General features: G+C 33.3%; 2 protein-coding genes across 4 annotated transcripts in view; both read right to left on the reverse strand.

The window, feature by feature from the left end:
* LOC106467212 (ras-related protein Rab-5C-like) overlaps positions 1-4113 on the reverse strand; it is a 13672-nt gene extending 9559 nt beyond the window's left edge. The window contains exon 1 of one of the 3 annotated variants that reach the window (XM_013927538.2): positions 4011-4113. The gene's annotated coding sequence lies outside the window, so the exon portion shown is untranslated. The other 2 variants (XM_013927537.2, XM_022395346.1) reach the window with 2 other exon arrangements.
* Positions 4114-14136: 10023 nt separating this feature from the next.
* LOC106467211 (tensin-like) overlaps positions 14137-24764 on the reverse strand; it is a 60170-nt gene continuing 49542 nt past the window's right edge. The window contains exons 25-29 of the mRNA XM_022395347.1: positions 21456-21533; positions 21150-21227; positions 19501-19669; positions 18562-18672; positions 14137-17469 (exon numbers count right to left, since the gene is read on the reverse strand). Coding sequence (XP_022251055.1) covers positions 17307-17469; positions 18562-18672; positions 19501-19669; positions 21150-21227; positions 21456-21533 — 599 coding nt within the window. The 3' untranslated portion in view covers positions 14137-17306. The remainder of the gene's footprint in view (positions 17470-18561; positions 18673-19500; positions 19670-21149; positions 21228-21455; positions 21534-24764) is intronic.

Here is a 24764-nt window from a genome sequence, read left to right on the forward strand (position 1 = left end):
GAAAGGACTCATATCGCCGAAGTTCCTCGGAAAGTATTTAAACCGGAAATTAACAAGCAAGCAGATACATAACAGTATAATTCTATTCAATAAAGGATCAACCTATTGTTTTAGAAATTATATATGAACTTGATTTTTTCATTAATATTAAGACAAATCAATAAAAAGTTTTATCTTATTTTATACCAGGACTCGACAAATCCTGGACACCATGGCGACTAAATATTTCATTGTGCCGCCTAGTATTTTCTCCCATTTTATTCATGCATGGGGCTGTGCTAAATAGAACTTGAATCTGGAACAGTTCTGGACTCTTGAAAGTCCAGAACTATTTTTGCATTCTTTGAGTCCTAAATTTAACTTTGTTTCTAGGATTTTAATGGCGAATCCAGCACTACTTCATGTTCTTTCGGGAATGAAGTGCTGTGGTTTCACAACACGTTACTAGTTTTGTGCCATTTTGTTTTTCTTATTTTTCTCCATTCAACCAATCAGTGTGCATGTTTAGACTCAGATGGGACCAAAGGCAGTTAGTTCAGGCAATACTATCAAGTAGTTGTTGACAACATGTCATCATTAGCATGCACTTATTGCTGTGACAGTAAATAAATATAAATTTCCCAGTACAAACAGTAGCAAAGTTAGGTTAGGCACACCTGGTTCCCGAGTTTTTGGGCTGGATCCTAGATCTGAAATTTTTGTCAAGGTCTGTTTTATACATTTTTTTGTTTAAATATTAAGTAAATTTTCATTTTGGGTTGAGTTCAGCATGCTTTGACCAATATTAGAGTCCGTAAGCTTCCCAAATTTTTCTGCTAATAACATAGCATTCATAGTCTCACAGAAAGAAAATCAAAACAGTTTTGAACAAAACAGAGCCAATTTGAAACTTCTAACTTCAATATTGATTTTTAACCAATCACAGTTTATCATGCTTCTCTTGCAAAAACAGAAGAAAACATTTAGAAACTCCATCTCACAGCTTTCAAAAATAACAAAAAAACAACAAAAAACATTACCATCAGCAACCTGTAAGAACCCAATTCTCATTCTAAAGTTTTGCTTAACTTTATACACCTAAAAAAATCCTTGCTGTTAGTTTTAACATTATAATTTAGCTGTTTTTCATAAACCCTTTAGGATTTCTTAATTTCCTTTTCAACCAAATCTCTAGCCAAATCTTACAGCTCTGTAAATCTTCCAACTAAAGTTAAATAAGTTAATCTAAAATTTGTACACTTCAGATATTAACCCTAATTTTCTCCTTTATGTCCTTAGTACGTCAACCGTGTTTAATTTTCTCTGTTATCCTCTTCCCCTTTTTATGAACCTAACTATCTCAAATTAAGATCATTTCTAAAAATTTCCCAAACCTGTCTCACCTAACATTTTAATTAGTTGTTCCAATACATTAATAATAAAACTTATCTGGTGGCCTCAAAATTTACTTTCTGAAAGTTGGGAACTAATATTTTAACTAAAATATATTTTTATTTCAACATTATAAAATCTAATTATGTAATATACACTTCCTTAATTGCTCCCTCTACTCCAACTCTCATAACCATATCCTCACGAGTTGTTAATATCTCAAAAAACATCCATCCTTGATTGGCTCGCTGACTATATAAAATCCTAATCAATGTGTGTAAAGTTAAAGCTCCCATAATTATTACATCACATCGCCTATAAAAATAAACTCTTTCTTCCCTTGAACAGAACTCCAAAAATAGGGTTACCAGATCACCATGGCAACTGATAAAAAATGTCTAGCATATAGAAATACTGTTTTCACGTGCAAATAAGTTGTACCACATGTTATGCACGAAAAAGATAAAAAAAAATGAATTTCTTAAATGTCTAATGATCTATAAATTTGTAAGCCAGGTGCCCTTGTTGCACAGACTCAGTATGACTTAACACCAGCTATATGTGTGTAAATGCCTAGTCAGTAACAAGTAGTTAGCTGCCAGCCAGTAAAAACAGTCCACTGCTTTGCACAAACCTAAACAACTCTAGGAGAATCAAGGTTCCCTACACAAACTGATGACATTGTAACTTGCACTTTTTTACCTCCACCACGAAAGGTGACAGAGGTTGTTTTTGTCAGCAAGATTTCTCAAAAATGGCTAAATGTATTTGGATGAAAGTTGGTATACATTTGGACTATGACCCAGCTTAGACATGATTAATTTTTGGAGGGTTAAGGTCACAGCAAGGTCATGAAAATTTAAAAAATCCCTATATGGGGACCGATTTTTTTTAAACTATGTTTGCTCTATAATGATTTGATTTGGATGAAACTTTGTCGACATATGTAGAACATTATTCCTCATTGTCCTGCCAAAAATGGTCTGTGTCCATTGATAAGGACGGACATATGGACACATTTCCTATTTTGTGATGGCCGAATATGATCAACACTACTTGGCAGAGGAATGTGCTCTACTGAGTGCCCCTCTAGTTATTAATGAAGTTACTTTGTATCATGTAAGTTGTTGCTGACAACTTAATTGTATTATGAAACAAATCTAAATCAAGTACATTATTTATTAACAAAATAATTTACTTTTAACCACATTTTTGTATATAGAGGGCAGCACTGAACAATGTCATCATTAGCCCTTTGCTTTCTTACAAATGTCAACCAATAATAGATGAACATTAGATGACTGTAACATGTACATACTCAATGCTTTGTACACCATACAATCTGTGTCTTTAGGAAGCCAACCTCTATATTTTGTATGAAATGAAGGTGTAAAAAAAAATCAATACACATAACATTAAATGTTATTACACACATAGAAAGGATATTGAAATTTAATAAGTTAGGTTCATGCCCTGTTTCTTCACTATGTTATCATACAGAGGAAACACAGGGGTTACTCAGCCTTTTTTTTTTCATGGAAATTCCCATATGTTCATTGAATCTAACTAGTAGATAGCATTTGGTTTTGTCAATATAGGAAGCATTACAGTTTCCACACATGTAAAGATATACAAGCTAGGATAAAAGTGAAAGTGGGTGAAGGTCTTTAGTATGGAAAAAAACCCTGTATGTGAGATATTGATTTAAAAACTAATATGAAATAAACTTGGAGACAGTATCGATTAATTACACATTTGTTTTTTAAAGTTAAGCTTTGTTTAAATGGGTGAAATTCTGCCAGTACTCAATGGTATTCAGTACCATAATTTATTTTTTAAGGCAGTACTAGTACTGGGTACTTATTTGAGCTGCTTTGTCATTTCTATGTTTACACATAGAATTTGTTTCTTTTTCCAAAACAAGTCCAATTCCCCCTTGTGTGTGTATATATATAATTATGTTACCATGTATATATATTTTAGTTTTATTAAATTATCGTTATTTTAGCAATGTATTTTACTTAATTACTTGGGAATGATGTAATTCTTTTATTTTGCTTTAGATATTGAAGATGAAATCTGTAGAATTCTGAAACGTTTATCTGTGTCCTCTTCTGTTATAAATAAACAATGCTGTTTATCTAATACTAGTATTAGTTAGTAATTAATACAAACTTAATACTCAATTCGACTTATTAGTATTACGTTACTGCTCTACCACTTATGACTCACTTATGTGAGTAATGACTACCTAGTTAAACTAGAATCTAAACCAAGTTCTAGACTAGTTCACGTAAGATTTTAGACACGCATTAACTTTCTTAGTCTCTACTTCCAAATTCCACTTTCAAAGATTTTGTTGCATTGGGCCTTTAACAACTCACTTTTTATGTAGTGTTACTGTTAATCTTTTACCAACAGCGCTCAACTACAAAACACAAGTGATATGGCAATCATGAAATCCTGACTTTTAATAAATATAATTATAAAATTACTCTTACCTATTTTACTTTTGTATTAGTAATAGTATAGGACCTAGTTTTAAATATAACTTATAACATATACATGAAAGAATTCTACCGTTAAGCCTAATTTTTTCCACTTTTGTTTTACACCCTCGAAATAAGCCTCTTCACTACCTTTCGGGAATTCCCTTATCCGCCCCTAAAGATTATTTCGTCGAGGCACAAATTTGCATGTAATGAGGGTACCTTAAGCATGTGAGATTTAACAGCAAAATACAACGATAAATTTCAAATCAACAGGATTAACTTATTAATTTAATATTAAAATATTAATACTTTTTAGAACTACTTTTTCAACGACTTTCAGGATAACCACATGATATCGTGACGTACCTTAGAAATAAAATTGATATGCAATTATCTACACACAAAATAAATAGCTTTATGTCAGAAATGTTCATTAAAATTAAAATAACTTACACAGCTACAATTAATTTATATAGTTAGTTATTAAAAATATTAATTTAATAGTTACAAGTGACTCTTTCAAAACAATTTTGTGTTAATAGACATCTTTGGTACTTATATATTTATAACGTGACTCTTTCAAAGCAGTGTTGTGTTATATACATCTTTCGTACTTGTAACAGTATTCATTAATATGATTTATAGGTTTTCGCTCAATTGTTATTTTTAAGGAATACATAGTCCTACATGTTTATATTTTCACATTATATCAAATTCATTATTTAAAAATAAATTGTGTGTATGGTGTTTTGAGATGTCTTTTATTCCTCTGAATAGAAGATTCGTTCAAGATATGGAATCACGGAGTAATACTTAAATGATTACTAATTTAGATGGTGTTAAATGAAACAAAGAGACTGAACAAAGTACAACAAACGAAATGAATATTCTTTATTATGAACTTCAACATAAAAACAGTGTGTCTATTTGTTGAACTAAGGACTGCAGGGCCGAGGCTTCGTACCTTTACTTACTTTACCTTGATTCAGCTTGGTTGGTATGTTTTGTTTTGCCCTGCGCTCATTCACTTTAGTTTGAAGAAAACTTGTATTTATACTATTTGACTGACGATACCACGCGACAATTTGTTCTCAGAATACAAACGTGAGATTGTGTTGTGTTACGCCCCTTACAATTTTCACTTTTTATGAAGCCTTAAATTTTTACTAGACCAAAAAAATCTGTAACATATATATATATATATGTTACATATTTCTTTTCTTCTTCATCAAAGGTGAAATTGAAAAGAGAATCTGTGACGTAGATACGTAACACACTCCTTGATTCGTTAGGTAACTTTCCAAATACCTGACCATTTTAGCTTTTAAGACCGAGCAGTAACCATACAGAGTACCATATACATGGTATTTTGCAATACTACTTGGGGCTCTGAAAGCAAAGGTTGTTACACGTTTTCAATCAGCAATCTTACAACTATCTGACTGTGAAGATCGATATATCAGTCCTATCCATACCAACTGGAAGGCCAGTGCTGACATTTTGACCACTGGTTGGGACAAGCAGCAACTTCCAATTCCAGATTCTCACTCGGCTCCTCAAAGACTGCCAGATAAGTGTCTTCTTCTTTTTCACTGTAAGACAGGTCATGATGACTCGAGGTATCATCCCTTTCGTCCTCTTACTTGTTGGTCTCCTGGTCGAGCCAGTGTACCAAGGATTCATCTATGATGTATGGGCACAGCTTATCAATGTGATCCACACTCTTTTGCATGCCTCATGTCTGCTTTATCTCATACATTAAGGGACCAACTTACTGAAGTACCAAATATAGACCAGTCCATCCAAGTCCCATGTTTGAATGTCTGTCTCTTAACCATCTGATCATAATAATTCTTCTGTTGCTGTGCTACTTTCCTGGGTTGCTGTCATGCAAACTTGAGTACATCAGCCATTGTCAATCCTATATATAGACACTCTACATACTCTTGAGAGCACTGGAAGAATTTTTCTTGTGGTAGAGGACCATATTTAATGTTCATAGGGAGTGATATCTCCAAATGAATATGAGTAAATTCAGTGAACAGTCCACTGATACCTGTTCTTTTACTTTATATGCCATCATAACATATGACAAGTGCTTGTTCCAGTCAGTTCCATCAGGTTCAACAAAGTTTGCAACTACTTGGTAGTTTGCATTGCACATTCTGCCAGACCATCATATTGAAGGTGATAAAGTGAAGATGTATTCACCCCACCTAACACCTGATATATATCGTTGAATAGTTGGCTGTTGAATTTAGTCATCTGGTCCATGATGATCTCCTCTGATGTTGTGAACATGCTATCTGGTTCTTATCTAGCATGTCTGCAACCATCTATGATAATATGTCAGGCAAAGAATGCATTTTGACACACTTCATGAAGTAATTGATGCTAATGAGTATGTAGTGATGGCACCTTGGAGTCTCCACGAGTGGAGTGATGATGTTTAATCCTATCCTTTATAGAGGAGAACCAGCAGTTCTCTGTTAGAGTTTACCCTATATTGGCCAGTTTTCCTTTTGGGTGACACACACCATACAACATTTGCACCAGAGCCATACATCTTGACTAATTATGATCATAACTGCTATTGGATACTACCACAAATGCATGTCACACCTTAATGCCTTCCAGTCTTGGTAAAGTATTTCTTGTTACAGAGTTCTGGGAACCATTAGTTGCAGCACTGCCAGTGCAATCCACCTCTCAGGGTAGCATAAATGGTACATCACACCTTTTTGCATTCATAATTGTCCACATAAGTACCATAAGTTATGTGCACTCCTCCACTAGTGCTAGGTGGACTTGTCCATGTTTGACTTCAAAGAGTGGCAACACTAAGTCAGGATTCTTCAAATGATTATCATTCAGCTCTGGAAACATCAGTTTTGGAATCCATTCTTCAGTGAAACCATCTATTTTAGCTATTTTGCAGCAATGGCTGATGTAGTGGTGGTTTTAACTTGGACACAGTATTCTGAATCAGGACATTCCAGAAATGGGCAGGGTCTCATTGAGTGACAAGATAGTCAATCTGCATTTATGTGTTGCAGACTCAGGCAATAAACTATGACAAAGTCGTGTTGTTGCAACATTATTTTCCAATGTGCCATGGTGAACTTCCAATTATGTAAGTAGTTGCAAAAGTATCTAAAGTATGACGCCTTCCTACAGCATCTACTGTATTTTAGCACTAATTACTTTCCTAGAGCTCCGAGGAACTCAGTGCAGTGGTTGCTGTATTGGACATGTGCCACTTATGTCTATATGGTGTCAAGTTACCATTGTTTGGCCTAGGAGGCCATCTGGTCCTAGAAGAACATTTATATATTCACCTAACCAGTCACTGAGTTACTCTAACTACACTGGGTTTAGATTGTTAGCATAAATGTCATCCACCATCCTCAGGTGTATTGGTAGCTCTGTATTTCATTTTGGTTATGACATACTAAATATGACCCTAATAATTCCACTAGCATTGTTTACTTCCACTTCACTCACCATACCTGTGTCCAATTAGATGCAAAGAAACATTGCAATTTTATACTTTGTCGGGCAGGTCTCTGCCCAAGTTATCTCTTGCATGATTTCTAAAACCATATTACATGGTTCCCAAGCATCAGACCTTGTTGAAATAGATTACAGGGGACTACTTGTGCACATGGAAGAACTATAATTCCCTTCACAACATTCACACTTGTGGTCCACTGTTTCCGAGCTAAATCTGGGTGCCATTAGATGGCTTTCCTTTGGAACATCAGGTTATCCATTGCACATGCAAAACTGACTGACGAACATCATAGTATGTCCAGCCCAAGAATGCATATTTTGGACCAAAGAAAAGAAACAACAACTTTTGTGCTGTGGAAAATATCTCCAAGTCTGAGACAGAGATGTGCCTCTCCACTGACATCTAGTCTATTGCCATTTCCTTAAATGAAATCCATGCTCAATGGCCATAGCTGTAGCTTCATTTGAAGGGCTTGGAAGATTGCAAAATATGCTATAGTTCCCACTTTTCAATGTCTACAGAGCTGGGCTGACCACTATACTCTTTGGTGTAGGCTGGCCACTGTGGTCCCCCAACTTGGGCTCCTTTACTTTCCAGGGTATTTGTCACAGTATTAAATGCTTGTCATTGGTCATCCCCAAACTGTTGATCTGTGCATGGTGCACAGATAGCCCTGTTGCTTTGCACCAATAAACTTCAATCATTGGGTGGTACCAGCATCTCTGTCCACTTTGCTCCTCAGCAAAATGGGGATATTGTGAGTTGTTGTGCTATTGTCTGGATTTGGTGGCCTTGCCATCTTAGCAGTGCAGAAGAATATGAGCAGTTCCTCTACCAGTGCTACATTTGTCCTCAGACAAAGTAGGTACGTCACTCTTTCCATCTCAAATGAAGTTCAGATGAAAGAATAGGTCATGTCTGCTGTGGAAAATATTCGAGAACAGGTATGGTGGTGGTATGTACTCCATGAGAGGACTTGTGCAGCTTTCCCCATTCACTAGAGGTTAGTGTGGTTGTCTCACATTGCCAGATTTTGGAAGTGGCTGGTTGGCATCCCTTTGAATGGTGGGTTTGGACCACTGTGATAGAAACAATTGTTTTTCACCTTTGTCATCAGTATTGTTAGCAGCCACTGCCACAAGTTTCTTCTCTCTAGCAATCTATTTGCTGTCATGACTTAAAAATATTATGACAAACATAGGCATGGCCTCTGTGAGAATAATGATGTCCCTTATTCCCAAGTGCTGCCTCATGAGTTAATTGGACAGTCCCTCAATAAATTGATCTTTGAGGATGTCCTCTTGGTCTATCGAGACCATTGCTAGGTAGACCTTACTGGGTAGAAGGAGCCAATCATCTGCATAGGCAGCCAGTCTCTTGGTGCTGTTCCTCTTTCTAGTATTAAACCCAATCTGGTAAATCACCCAATTCTTCTTAAAGGTAAAATCAGTGATGCAGCTCACTTATGATGGTCTCAGGTGGTCATTCACACCAAGTTCAGGATCAGGTGTGGTACAGATAGATCCCGAGTCCACCCATTCCAAGCAATTAACTGCCTGATATATCTCAAGGTGCCCGGCATGGCCAGGTGGTTAAGGCGCTCGACTCACAATCTGAGGGTCGCGGGTTCGAATCCGCATCCCACCAAACATGCTCGCCCTTTCAGTGAAAGTGATAGTGAACACATCAATTCTGTTCAATCCCAAATGCAAAGAACACAATGAGCCACCAATAATAGAGCAGGGAGTAAGACGAGCAATAAAGACCAGTCCAATGAACAAAGCTGTGGGGATTGATGGAATAACATCAGAAACAATAAAAGTATGTGAAGATATAAGAGTAAATTGGTTAATAGGAGTATTTAATAAAAGAGAAAAAGTTCCAGAACACTGGCAAAGAGCTATGGTGGTATCAATTTGGGAAAAAGAAAGGTAATAAGAAAGATTGTAGCCCTTATAGAAGCATTTTCCTTCTTAGTCATGTGGGTAATATGTATGAGAAAATCCAATAACAATGGACAAGATACAAGACTGAACCATTCTTAAGTTTAGTTTAAGGAAAGTCAGAGGTTGCACTGATGCAATATTTGCACTAAGGCAACTCAATGAGAAGGTCACTGAACACAAACGAAAGTTGAAAATTGTCCTTATAAATTAAGAAAAAGCATTCAATCATGTCAACAAAAATAAATTGTGGAAAGTATTTGAAGATTATGGGGTATAAGGCCAGCTCTTGTACAAGATCAATGTATTCAGACAGTAAAAGTGCTGTGAGAATCACAAACGGTTTTACTAACTAGTTCCAAGTATCATCTTGGGTGAGTGAAGGCTGTGTCTTATTCCTCTTCTATTCATCATTTATATGGACCAGCTCACTAAAGAAGCAAATCCAAATCAAGAAGCCCTAAACGAATTATTTCTTGTTGATGACCAAAGTTTAATACATCCAAGTTAAAAAGAGCTACAAAACTACACAAGTAGCCTCAACAGTAGCTGCCAAAGGTACAACATGAAAATCAGCACAGGAGAAATAGAAACAATGTTATTAAGTAGAACACCACATCAGTTAAACGTCAATATTAATAACACTAGGTTTCAGCATGTCAATGAAATCAAATACCTGGGAAGTACATTCACAGAAGAATAGATAGTGAATTTGAAACATAAATACAAAAAGCAAACTATGTAAACTATATGTTAAAACCTCTCCTGAAACACCCAAATATCCTGATGGAGACAAAAAGTGCAAACTAATAAACACCATTTTTATACCAACCATATGTTACCAAATGTCAACCTGGACTCTTAATAAAAATGAAGCATGGAAAAGCATGCGAGATGAGATGCTCAGGGAAAGCTGCTAACATAACTAGAAAAGACAAGATAAGAAATGTAAAAGTCAGAACAACCCCAATCAGTGAATACATTGAGAAGCAAAGAATCAAGTGGTTTGGCCTTATACACCAGACAGAGTAGTGGTCTAGATGCTATATATATATATATATAATCAATTTTCATGATGCCACACCATTGCTATGGGGCCCGGGAGTATGATAAGAAAATTACCTTACTCCCGAGCCACCTTGGCTTATCACATGCACACACATTTACACAACATCTAGTAAGTACGGTATTTACATATTTCTCAATGCCTAGTCGCAATACTGAATGGTCAGAAGTTATATTTCAATAAAGTGCATTATTGTTTGTTTGTTTTTTTCTTGGTAAAGGGCTCATGTTACACGCTATTAATCATGTATACATAGAAAAAAAAATAAAGCGTTAAAAGCTATAATAACAAGTTTGAAGAATTAAAGATGAAATATATTTTGGGATGTTAAATAAGTTTAGCATTATTATATAAAACTAGTTCTTCTCCAGTGTCGTGTCTGTGTGCAAGAATTTACAATTATGACGTTCATTTATCTCTGTCTCTGGTGCTAATCATCAATTCTGTGTTATTTTTCACGGCTCTTATCCCTTTCACGAGTCTGTCAAGTATATTTATTTTTGTCAGTTGTTACATTGTGCTTAAGGCCTGGTGGTTAGGGAGCTTGACACGCAATCAGTGGATTCGAATCTCCATCTCACCAAACGTGTTCGCCCTTTCAGCCATGTGGATGTTATAATGTGACAGTCAATCTCCCTATTGGTAAAAGAATAGCCCAAGAGGTGGCAGTAGGTGGCGTTGGCTAACTGCCTTCTCTGTTGTCTATCACTCCTCAATTAAGGATGGCTAACGCAGTGTAGCTTTGCGTGAAATTCAGAACAAACCAAACTATTATGCTCAATTTTTTTATTTCCTCATTAAGTGGCCTATGAATTCAAGTTTGTTTCTTTCTTACTTTCTTGATGATGTTGTGTGTTGGCTTGTATCAATACTTGTTCTAACTTTTCTTCTTAGTCCAGGCTAGTCAAAGCACTCTTCTTAGTAACCACATTTTAACTGCTTCAAGTTTACTCTCAACTTCCTTTGTTATTGTCAACGTTTTGCATTCGCACATAAGTATAGGCTCGATGTAACATTGATATATTATTGTTTGTCAGTATAGCTTTCATATTTTGAAATCATTCCTGGCGAGTATACAGTGCTAGTGCTGGACTATAAAGAAACATCATATACGAAGAAAGTTGTGTTATATCAAAGTAACAGCTCTATTTTGTGAAACACAACAACAATATATATATATATATATATACGTACTTTTTTACTCCACTTCTCTTTTTATGGTGTGTGTGTGTTTTCTTCTTTTACATTTCAAACTTCATTTTTCATAACTGTGTTAGTTGTAGGTGCTGCTGTCTGGCTACCTATTTTCTGATAAGAAATTAAAAATTAGGATGTGCTATATTTGAGCCCTATGGATCTCTGACCTGGACCTTTGTGTAAATACAGTGCTGACAATTCCAATTGAAGATTATGTAGGGAAATCACTTGAGTTACTACATGTAAAGTACCTTTATCCTGGCTATAGAGACAAGTTAGGATCAATTTCAGTTTCTTCCAGTCTTGTTAGATACCAATAATTTGTATCTCTGCCACTGTTTTATATGTTACTTGAGAGAGAGATTATAAATATATATAATAAATTATGATCACTTGTTGATGGATCTAAGTGATTTGGTTTATTTTTTATTTCATGCAAAGCTACACGAGAGCCATCAGCGCTAGCTTCCCTAATTTAGCAGTGAAAGACTAGAGGGAAGGCAGCTAGTCATCACCACCCACTGCCAACTCTTTTACCAATGAATAGTAGGATTGACTGTCACATTATAATGCCTCCATGGTTGATAGGGCGAGCATGTTTGGTGGGATAGGGATTTGAACCCGCGACCCTCAGATTGCTAGTCAAGTGTCCTAACCACCTGGCTGGATCTAAGTGAATATAACCCTTTGGTCAATGTGGCTATTATCTTGCAGGTATAATTAAAATATTCACAGTACTCTTTGGTTAATATCTTTTAGTGATAAACCAATCACACTAATAATAAAAATACTTAATGTATATATAAAAAACATGTAAGGCTGTTTTACTGTATAGAAAATAATTCAATTTATATTATGGAGCAGAGTATCATTGCAAGAAGTACATAATATAAAATATTATCAACTCTATATTTAAGAGAAAATAGTAGCATCTATTACATTGGTTTGTTTTGAATTTTGCGCAAAGCTACAAGAGGGCTATCTGCGCTAGCCGTCCATAATTTAGCAGTGTAAGACTAGAGGGAAGGCAGCTAGTCATCGCCACCCACTGCCAACTCTTGGGCTACTCTTTTACCAACGAATAGTGGGATTGACCGTCACATTATAATGCCCCACACGGCTGAAAGGGCGAGCATGTTTGGTTTGACGGGGATTCGAACCTGTGACCCTCAGATTGAGAGTTGAGCACCATAACCACCTGGCCATGCCGGGCCCCATCTATTAGAAATACCAATATCACAATGTGGTTTTCGTTTATTTCATCAGATAAATTCACAAATGAATTGTACATATTATTGAAAGTTTGAGCAGTACAGTTTTGTTTTAACTTAAGTATTTTGGATAATATCAGTCAGCATTTTTATTAGTAGTAATTTTAACGTGTTTTCTTCTTTTTCTTGCACCACCAGTTTTTTTCAACCATACTAAAGCTGGAATTTTTTTGAATAACCAAGAATCACATTTCATTCAGAATAAAACATTTTGAATTACTAAATGTAAAACCATTTTATACAAATGTAACAAATCTATTAATATTTGTTAATCTCCAAGTCCAAGTATATTTTGGTGTGACATTCTGAATGATGAGATCACATAGAGCCTTTCAATGATGTATACATTTAGAAATTGTATTCTGTACCACAGATGTACAATCGAGGTACATTAATAATAGTCTTAGCCAGCTATTCAGGAAGTTTGGTTGTTTTCTCAAGTTACTCAAGGACTATCTGCACTAGCCATCCCTACTTTTAACTGATAGACTAAAGGGAAGGCAACTAGTCAACAGCACCCACCACTAACTCTTGTTTGACTGATTATCACTCTTATAACACACCCATAGTCTGAAAGTGTAGAGAGCATTTTTTTTGTGGTAATTGGACAAGAATGGTGGACCTACAGTCCAGAATACCAAGTACTGGGGTCATGCTCGGCTCTACTTAGAGATAAGCTTCTTATCCAAACATTTTTCAAATTACTACCACTCTGATTTTATAATAGTTTACATAATATTTCCAAAAATGTGTTTTCTCAATTTCATTTTCAATGTTACTCTTTTCTCGATATGTAAAAAAAAATATATTAGATTCAAAAAGTATTTTACAAGAACTTTAAAAGATGCTTTTAGTAATTTTAGCTCTTTATCTGTTCTTTTTAATTATATTTTTGAGTTTCAATTATCTGATTGGAAAAACTATAAATGATTTTTAATAAAAATCTATAATTTTGAAGCTGAGTGATCTCTATAAATGTTTTAAGATTGCACTAAAGCAAATTTCAGTCAAATGATTTAACGCAATTCATAAAGAAGTAAGCAAAAGATGTGGTTTCTTATCTTATGTTTATTCTAAAGCAAAAAAAATATATTTCTTAAAAAAGTTTTTATGCATAGCCAACATGTTCCCAGGCACATGTTTGTAATATGTACATGACTCTTAATATTATCTTTTTCATAGAAGTAGCTGGAACACGGTTGAGTTTCAAAAGTTCTTTTGTGGTTGTAATGTCTTGATATGAGGAGAGAGTAAAGAAATAGAATAATAAAAATAGTAGTAATACTTTTTTCATAATTTATTAATAAGCAACAAAATCTATACACACTACATAGCTTCTTGGCACGAGATTATGGCCTCACCATTCAAGCAACTTTTTAAATCAATGCATAATGTAGTTATTACATAACACCAAAATTGCCCATATTTTCCCAAATATACCAAAAAAAAAGACAACTGTCATGATTATCCCTTGACTCGCACACAAAAAATAGGTGGTATCGTTTACGAAAATTAGGTACTATTAAAATTTAAGTAATTTTTCATAAAACTAATTTTTATTGTAAACAGAAAGAGATACCAATGTTTAAATCATTAAAAAAACATTACGTATTATTCTGCTTTTTACAAAATCCCAGTTTCTGTTATAAGGTGAAAAAAGTTACTTGCATAATATGTTGTTTTGGTCTCTCAAGCAGTAATCAACATTGCTTTGAACACAGAAAGGTGGTTACAAAACAACATGGCTGTCAAGCAATATCTACAGTGATTTGCACAAAAATAAACTTCAGTAGCTGTTGAATTAATCATTGTTAATTTTCCAGTTAGGTATAATTTATATAACAGAAGCACATGGACTTGGAAAGTCTATACATATTTAAGATAGAAATCATTTTGAAATATTAGATTTGATTGATAAACAAAAGATCCAACTTCTTTTAATCAGTTTCAATGATTATAGATATTGATAACAAATGTTCAACTTAAACCGATATTTGTTTAATATCTTTAAAATGATCATTTACAGTTTAAGGGTTGTCTCTCGAGATTATAATATTTTTTTATCATCTTCTTACATGATAGCATATACTAGACACATACTTTGTTATGTATGAAAATAACTTTCAAAAATTTCATTCAGTTACCAACGCTCTTTCACCAGTTAGCTTGTTAGCCTTATATCACAATTATTTGATTCTAATCAAAAGTTACAGTGTTTGAAGTAAACTAATTCAATTTTAGATCAGAAACATTTGTAACATAATCATGTAAATACAGTTTTGTGACACATTTCAATGTGTCATATGGCTAAATGATAAGGCTTTATAAGTAGAAAGGAAACTTCAGTGATCCTTTCTGGGGAGAAGGATGGGAGGTGTATTTTTTTTGTTTACACTATGTGAATTCTTAAGGAAATATTTTATTTGCAAAGGGTAATTATTTAGACTTTTGTATCCTTTGAATACCATCTTTCAAGTGAATAAAGATTTTAATAATAATAATAATAACAACAAGAAGAAAAAAGGAATTTCCTAAAATAAATATCTTGAAATTTTGTACAAAGAAAAAATGCATTATGAATATTACAAGTCATTAAGAACAAAATAGCAGATAAATATCTAATGATTGTTCTTAGCAAAAAATGTCAAGAGTTTTATTTTCCATAATAATTGCAACTGAATTTATTATCATAACAATCCTTTCGGTTCATTAAGCTTCAAAAGACATTACGACTATGTGAAAAAAATCTAAAAACATATTATGAGAATAGTTTAGATAACGTAGAAAACAATTATAGGTATTATACATACAGATCACTAAATACAGTTTAACACTTTAAGATTAGTTACACATACTTTTAAGCTTGATGTGAATGAACGAAAAACTTAGCAACTGAAAACAAGATAAAGTGTTATAATGTACATATCAGTTAAAAGTTAGATATCTTCTAACACATAAAAAAGAATTGTGCACACAATATTTTAACACATCAATTTTGGTTGTTAATTTTTTAAACTAGATATACCATAACATTTTTAGTACATAGACAATAATTGGATTAATTGACTTGATTACATAAAACTTCAACTTAACAACGATCATTTAAATTTCTGATATTACCAAGCTTTCAGCACCCGACTGCATTAGTTTTGTCGGTCAAATGTAACTAACAGAAGCATATTGTATTCTTGTGGTTATTCATATTCTTATATAGATACTCCAGAAATGCTCTTAACTGTTCTTGTAGAGCTGCACTATTAAAGCCAACAATTCAAGTAATACAACTGTATAATACAAGAAGAGTAAATAATATTAAACAATAAATTTGTTGTTCACTTTGGGTACCCTGTACCGGAAGCTCTTGTAATGCCTCATGGTGATTCACAAAGCAAACTCAATATTGAAAACATTTTTACACCACACTTTATAAGAAATAATGCTAAGCATGTAGACTTTCAGATACCCAAAATTAAAGATTCAGAACAAAAATAAGCAATTAACCAATTTGAAAGTGCTTCGGAATCACTGGAAGACGATATTTACAACACTGCAAAAAATAAAATAAACTTACTATAACATTCTATACAGTCAGTTACTGTATTTGTTTTAACTCAGGTACACAAAGAAGCAGGGAAAAACTGATATTAGTCTCACATCAAAAGCATATGTGTCAAATATTGTGAGTTAACATGTAAATATTCTCTGATACACTTTACTTTCCAAGATATCCCCTCTTTTTATTTTAATATACTATTTTATGTTAGCAAAATAAACTGTTCGCAGTGTTTATTTTATAGGTATATGCTAGAACTTCTTTTTATACCTTTAGATATTCAACAGCTCCCTCAAATCAGTTCACGAATCAAAAACACTTTTAGTCAACTTTTTGTATTCATACACTTCAAACCAGTGACAATATCTGTAATTTCAGAAGGATTCACACAACTAGATCTTCCATGACTAAAAGGCAGAGGTCACAGCTAGCTATGATGAAGCAAAAGCCAAAGCATTAAAAAATGAATTACGATACTTAACAGTATGAATTACCCAAAAAGGTTTGAGCTATAGCTACGTATGAATCTGCGTATCACACAACTAGGTCAGCTTTAATAACTAGCTAAAAGTCAGGTAACATCTAACTGTGATGAAGTTCAAACTAACAGTTAGGGTTATTAAGAAGTAGACTTAGTAATTATTATGAGATATTATTGTTTTCAACATTAATCAGATCCAATTCTGACCCATCGTCAAAACTGTCATATTGCAGTTTTGGCAGAGAATTGACCACACTTGACTTATTTAAACTTACAGCTAGCTGGCTAACCTTCAAATGAGAAGGAGTCAGTATACCGACCACAGTCAAAACATGTTTCAAAAAGCAGTGCCCTGTACAATATAAGTGTAGTTCAAAGTTAACCCTCTGAAGCTGCCTTTTAACATTCCTTCTGAACCCTAAATCATGCTGGATTTTGTCTGCTGTGTAGCTGACAACATTACTTTAGTCACAAAGTTGACAATGGCTGATGCAGGTTGTTCTGGTTCCAGTTCAGCAAAAACATGGCACTGGTTGTCTGTCTTACTGGCTGGCTTTTTAGCCACAAAACCAAAACATCGGCTGAAAGATCAGGAATAGTTAATTACTGATGTGTCATTTCAATTGTAATAAGTTTTTTTATTTTTTCTTCTTTTTGAAAATATATGTCAAGACTTGTTAAATTACTTTGAAATAGAAAATACAACTATTTTTAGATTATATGTTTTTATACATAAATATGCAGTAACCTGGTTCCATCTATATAACTAATCGTAGTAAGCCTATTTCTAAAACCACGTAGTTGCCCTAACAACACATACAAAGAAACTTTGTTTTAAGCTTATAACAAGTTGGTAATACTTATTGTGATTATGTTTTATTATCATAGTTGCTATCTGAAGTTAAATTACCATTAAGATGTTAATTGCTGCAATGCTCGACATCATCTATGGCTTGTGCTGATAAGAATTTTCAGTGCAATATCATTTGTGTTTTCAATTTAAACAGCAGAAGTAACAACAAATCTAAAACTTGTGATCTTTACATTTTTTTATTTATGATGCACATGTGCATTGTGAGCACAAACGAGCGACATCATCTATGGCTTGTGCTGATAAGAATTTTCAGTGCAATATCATTTGTGTTTTCAATTTAAACAGCAGAAGTAACAACAAATCTAAAACTTGTGATCTTTACATTTTTTTTTATTTATGATGCACATGTGCATTGTGAGCACAAACGAGCAAATGTTAAATGTCCACATGTGCATCCTCAGCAGTGAACATGTTAAAATATAATTGTGGTTTAAATTTATAAACTTTTAATAATACATTAATATATGTAACTTTTTATATCTGGAATGATTCCTAATCACTTAAAATTTAAAAAATTACATATATTAGCATATTATTAAGAGTATACAAGTTTAAACCGAAATTAGACAATTCATCGTATATTTATATACTGACTCAAAACTTATTTCATCCGTTTTTTAAAAGTGTACTCAACCATTAAACATATCCAAATACAGAAGTTTACAGTTTAATTTCCTGCATTTATGTTTTACATAACATGGTGTATTTAAATCAGGGTTATTATTATAAATTATTTTTCGGACAAATGAACATCTGTATCAATGATATTAGACTCAAGATTCACATATATTATTGTTACCTGGAATTTACAGTTTGTCCTTCTTTATTCTTTTGTTCCCAGTGGCGATCTTCTGGGTCAGCCCCACAATGACTTATATTGTTCACTGGATAATGTCTTCTGAAGAACAACCTAAGATCAAAAATAGTTATTTTCAGTTTGAATGGTTTAAAAAATTAATCAAGCTAATTTTGACAAAGAGTGAAAATTGTTAATGAGTGAGTTTATGGTATTTCAACTTATACTTAAGACATGATTTGGTTGATTAACATCTAATAGCAATCATTTAATGAATCAATAATATGTTCAAATATTTCTTCCACATTATAACTTTCCAAAATCATCGACGGTCTTCATGCTATGTTTATTTAAACCTACAGTTTGCAACCATTAGAATTAATTACGGGCCTTCTATACCTAAGTAGGATTTTATGTAAATGGACATTTTTATTAAAAAATAATTTTGATATTTTGGGAATATATTGAATATTTTCTGAGTTTTCATGATATACTATAAAACATCTTATACTTTTTTTGGAGAGATTTTTGGTATATCTAGTAATTAACCAGTCTATTCAAACTGAAAATCTGTATAATCAAATACAATACACCAAAATAATATTAAGAAACCATCAACACATTAGTTTATAAAGAAACACAAATATATCTCAATTGAATGGATAAAGAAAAAATAAAAGAGATTTACTATGATATGGAAACCATTTGTAGATAAAGTCAATTCTTGGTTTGGCTAGGACAATTAAATAAGGCAAGGAGCAGGAGTTGACCAATAAAAGGTTTTTAAATGCTCATAATAATTTAGCAAAAGAAGACAGTAAAAAACCCTGATAATTTATTTAACTGGTACGAATTTACATATCTTTTGTTAAAAATAGAAACAAAACTTTACAATGCTCAACTGAGATTTCAAACATTTAATTTAAAGTACAAAATACGTACTTTCTGTTGCTATCAGTAAGGGTTATTCCCTGAGTGGAAACTTTGAAGTGTACGACAGTCGGGGTGGGTGCAGGCTTTGCTGCTAATGTTTCTGTAATGGCTTTTCGAATGGCTTGCGGGCCAGTCAATGACTCCATGTCTACTGTGCTGAGGTATAGCACATTGCAAGCTGAAATATAAAATTTTTAACTTACAAAGAAGTAACAACAAAAAAAGCTAGCTAAAAGAAATCCTCAAGTAAAATTCAATTTCCATTCCTACCGTATCTTGTATTACACTAACAAATTTTCCTCATGCATAAAACTGAACTGAAATTCAAGCTTTCAAAATTGAGATTAACAACATAAGCTACACACCATTCATTTTTTTAAGTTTTATTCACATGCTTAGTTTGGGATAGGAATCAAATAATGTATTAAGATCAGATAAATTAGATCATGCTTTGTGATTCATTCCAGTTTAGTGCATCATTAAGTAACGTATGACAATACTAGTTCAGCACACCGTACACAAACTTACCATGTCACGATTTAAACAATAAAATTTTACAAAACCAGAAACAGAACAGTAAAGGCATTTGAAGAGTAACACAAGATTTTCAAGTTTATATTTTCTTTATTTAGCCCTCTAGAATTGGCAATATCATCTAAACAATTTCTCAAGATCTCTGGCAAAAAACACAACTAATTTTATACTTCTCAAAAACAAGGCACAATTAAAAAGGTGTAATAAAACTAATCAAACATAATACATTATACAAAGTACAGTGGAGTAAAAACTGTTCTTTACAGCCATCTGTTATGTTACTTAGAGGTATTTAGCTACAGAACCTTAAGGGAAAACGGTCTTTTTTTCCATGCCATAATTTCAATACATTTATAATAAGATTTGGTTGTCCATGTACTTTTAGTTCCTGTAGTACTAGTCCAGATGGTTGTATTTATCGTTTCAAACTTTCCTAGAAATTGCACACGAAACAAGTTAGGTTTAATTTATTCCTTTGTCATCATTGGCCAAAGGAGCTTGCAAACTTTGTAATAAAATAGCAAACTATATTTAAACAGCATTTTCAACACAGTTCTGTATACACAAATGTTTCAAAACTTTAGGCACAAAAAATAAGATTTTTTTAATCTCCATAAAAGCTAGGGCCAATGTACTAAGTAACATTCAATTTAACTTTAAAAATACTATCTATTACACTACAAAAATTTTCAAATATAAATTTTAGTTTTTAACTCTAGCCTTACATGTGGATTACTGAAACTGCAATTAAAATTTCTTCTTGTTTTATGTTTATTGCAAGCTAAATCATCAACTATCTTCAACGAACATCATTTTTTACAAGTTCAAATTCACATCTGCTTAATGTTAAGACTATTGAAATTGATAATATTAGCTGTTTTCAGATTTCCGTGAAAACAGAAATATATTCATGTTTCTATCATATAAGGCTAAAGCTGTTATGTTCATTAATGAAAAGTTTTAATATCTGATATGACTGGAAAATTATCCCTTAAAGTAAAACATACTTGTTTACCTAAGTTCACATTAAATGATTAGTTCTAATTTGTAAACTCAGAGCACTGTCTTTCAGCATTGTTTGTGCACACATGGCTTAAAAAATACATAGTAGAAGTAGCACTTACCAGCACCTTGAACCAGTAATGACGATGTATCACTGGATTCTTCAGATGGGACAGCATCTACCATCTCTTTACAAGGATCTAAGTATAAAATAGTTGAATATTTTAATGAAAAAAAATTGATACAGATACCCATTTATGTTGCTGATTCTCATATTTGAAAAAAAAATACACCTGTGTAGTTATTCTGAGGACCAAGAAGTCTTTAGTAAAACATTACTGAAAAAAATGCATAATTTTTTTCGTCTAAACTAAAACATTCACAGAGAACATTGTTGATAATAAATATAAATAATAAAAACTGGTTACCTGCTTCTGGAAGCAAGAGTCTGCATGGAAGTGCCAAAGGAGTTATAGAATGCTGGTATACCAAAGCAGATAAACTTCCTAAAAAGAAAGATATAGTTAAAACCGCATAGGCGACAAAAATATCAAAATTAAAATAATAGGTTGAATAATCGCCAAGTTATTATATATTTTTATTCAAAGAAGGATGACATTTGAGCTAGCACTCTTCATCAGATCGTAGAATTTACAACAACAACAAAAAAAAAGGAAACTGTACGATCTGATGAAGAGTGCTAGCTTAAAACATCATCCTTCTTTAAATAAAAATACATAAAAACTTGGTGATTGTTCAACCTATCATTTAATTCACATAAACTTCCTATAAACAATGAAAAGAAAAAATTCATATTTAAAATTGTAACCAAGAAAGTAATTTCTGTAGAGCTTCACTACGTTATCCTCGTTATAGCAGAAAGTAAAAGTGATGAAATGTATTATCACTAAATTATTTTACATGTGTTTTGACCAACATTTACGTTGATCAAAATGAGGACTTCTAGTCAGAGTACAAATCATGTGTTCAGCTGTGTTATAGCACCAAAAAAACTTTAGTTGAAACACTTTATATCAATCAATCAGTCATGAATAACTAACTTCTATGGTGTATAATATGTCAACTGAGAAAAGTTGTGAGATAGTTTAATAAAATGTTTTTGCTCGACCCTGGTTGTTTTAGTCCATTACAAATTATTAACCCAGTTAAGAGAGGCAAGTATGATGAAACATAAAAATTAGAAATACTTTTAAATATTTCAATATCAATGAAACCAATATGGGTTTCTTATAAAAAGACTGAAAACAAATAGCATATCAAACAAGTTTATTCTGGGTTCTAATATTGTGAGAAGGCCTTCATCGGCAAAGTTCTAAAACAATTATATATTCTCTTTACTTGAACCCACACTAGGCCATGTTAATGGTGCTTTAACACTCATCGCCCTTAAGAAGAAAGTAATTATTATATACGTTGATACAAAAGTCATACACTAACATTTATATTTGAAGTACCGCTCACCACCATGATACATTTAAATCCCACCCTTACTATATGATCATTCTAAGCCATGTTTTTCTCTTCTTACAATAATTACTTGGGATGTCATTTATAACCTTGCAATATCATGTGGAAGTGTTTTTTTGTGGAAAACCTGCACTGAGACAGCAGCAGAGCAAGAAACACACACACACACACACACACATTGGTTTCACACACATACTGATTGTTGTTTTTTTTTTGCTAAGTTTTATGAAATTGACTTTGTGGCTGATTGTAAATACAGGAAAAGACCTTCTACAACAATAAATGAGGCTTGTTTCTTTTGTTTTTGAATTTCATGCAAAGCTACACGAGGGCTATCTGCACAAGCCATCCTTAATTTAGCAGTGTAAGACTAGAGGGAAGGCAGCTAGTCATCACCACCCACTGCCAACTCTTGGGCTACTCTTTTAACAACGAATAGTGGGATTGACCGTCACATTATAATGCCAATATGGCTGAAAAGGCGAGCATGCTTGGTGTGATGGGGATTCGAACCCGCGACCCACAGATTACGAGTCGAGCCATGCCGGGCAAATAAATGAGGCCCTTTCAGATACAATGGCAGGCCATCTCTTACCAAGCCCAACAATGTGAACTCATCAAATTGCTCAAAAAGCATGCTCCAGGTTCTAAAGAAAACATAACTTCAATCCTTACAAGGTGGACATGTCTCAGAAGATGACCAAGATCAGATTATGAAGTTTTGTGAAAGGTACATGGCATGGAAATAAATGGATGAAAACTTCACCAAGAAGGTGACTTAGATAAATATGGAAATATTTCAAGTCAACTATAAAATTTACTACTATAGTTATTGGTACTGTTCCCAAGGAAACATACACTGGGTAGCAGGATCCCGAGACCAGAAAACAGACATTGTTATGGTTTGATGTGACCTGATAGGATAACATACTGTTGGTCTATTTTTCATTGATGGGACACTGATTAGAAAGACTTCATTGGTAATTTTGCTGGAACATGTTATGCCAGCATTGTAGATTTATAAAACACAGCAGAGGATACATGGTTTCAGCAGGTCCGTACACTTCCTCACTATGATTTGGATAGCAGGGGCAGTATCATGATGTTGCTATTCCTGACAAATGAATAAGGCACTGTGGGCCAGTAAAATGATCTACAACTTAGGTTTTGTTTTTTGGGAATGCATCAAACACTTGGCATTTGTCACACGTTCAAACAGCTTACAAAGATATAAAACAGATAATCAAACTGTGCATTTAACTATAACACTGTAAATAGTATAGAATGTAAGAAGTGACCAGAGTAAAACGTAACATTGTGTTTTGTAAGAAGTGACCAGAGCAAAATGTAACATTGTTTTGTAAGAAGTGTCCCAAGCACAATAGTGATATTGTGTTTTGTAAGAAGTAACCAGAGCAAAACGTAACATTGTGTTTTGTAAGAAGTGACCAGAGTAAAACGTAACATTGTGTTTTGTAAGAAGTGACCAGAGCAAAACGTAACATTGTGTTTTGTAAGAAGTGACCAGAGTAAAACGTAACATTGTGTTTTGTAAGAAGTGACCAGAGTAAAACGTAACATTGTGTTTTGTAACAAGTGACCAGAGTAAAACGTAACATTGTGTTTTGTAAGAAGTGACCAGAGCAAAACGTAACATTGTTTTGTAAGAAGTGTCCCAAGCACAATAGTGATATTGTGTTTTGTAAAAAATAACCAGAGCAAAATGTAATATTGTGTTTTGTAAGAAGTGACCAGAGCAAAATGTAAAATTGTGTTTTGTAAGAAGTGACCAGAGCAAAATGTAAAATTGTGTTTTGTAAGAAGTGACCAGAGCAAAATGTAACATTGTGTTTTGTAAGAAGTGACCAGAGCAAAACATAACATTGTTTTGTAAGAAGTGACCAGAGCAAAACGTAACATTGTGTTTTGTAAGAAATGACCAGAGCAAAACGTAACATTGTGTTTTGTAAGAAGTGACCAGAGCAAAACATAACATTGTTTTGTAAGAAGTGTCCCAAGCACAATAGTGATATTGTGTTTTGTAAGAAGTAACCAGAGCAAAATGTAACATTGTGTTTTGTAAGAACTGACCAGAATAAAATGTAACATTAAATTTGTAAGAAGTGACCCAAGCACAATAGTGATATTGTGTTTTGTAAGAAGTAACCAGAGCAAAATGTAACATTGTGTTTTGTAAGAACTGACCAGAATAAAATGTAACATTAAATTTTGTAAGAAGTGACCCAAGG

Source organism: Limulus polyphemus, unplaced genomic scaffold, assembly GCF_000517525.1.
Source record: "Limulus polyphemus unplaced genomic scaffold, Limulus_polyphemus-2.1.2 Scaffold2529, whole genome shotgun sequence".
NCBI classification, from domain to species: Eukaryota; Metazoa; Arthropoda; class Merostomata; order Xiphosura; family Limulidae; genus Limulus; species Limulus polyphemus.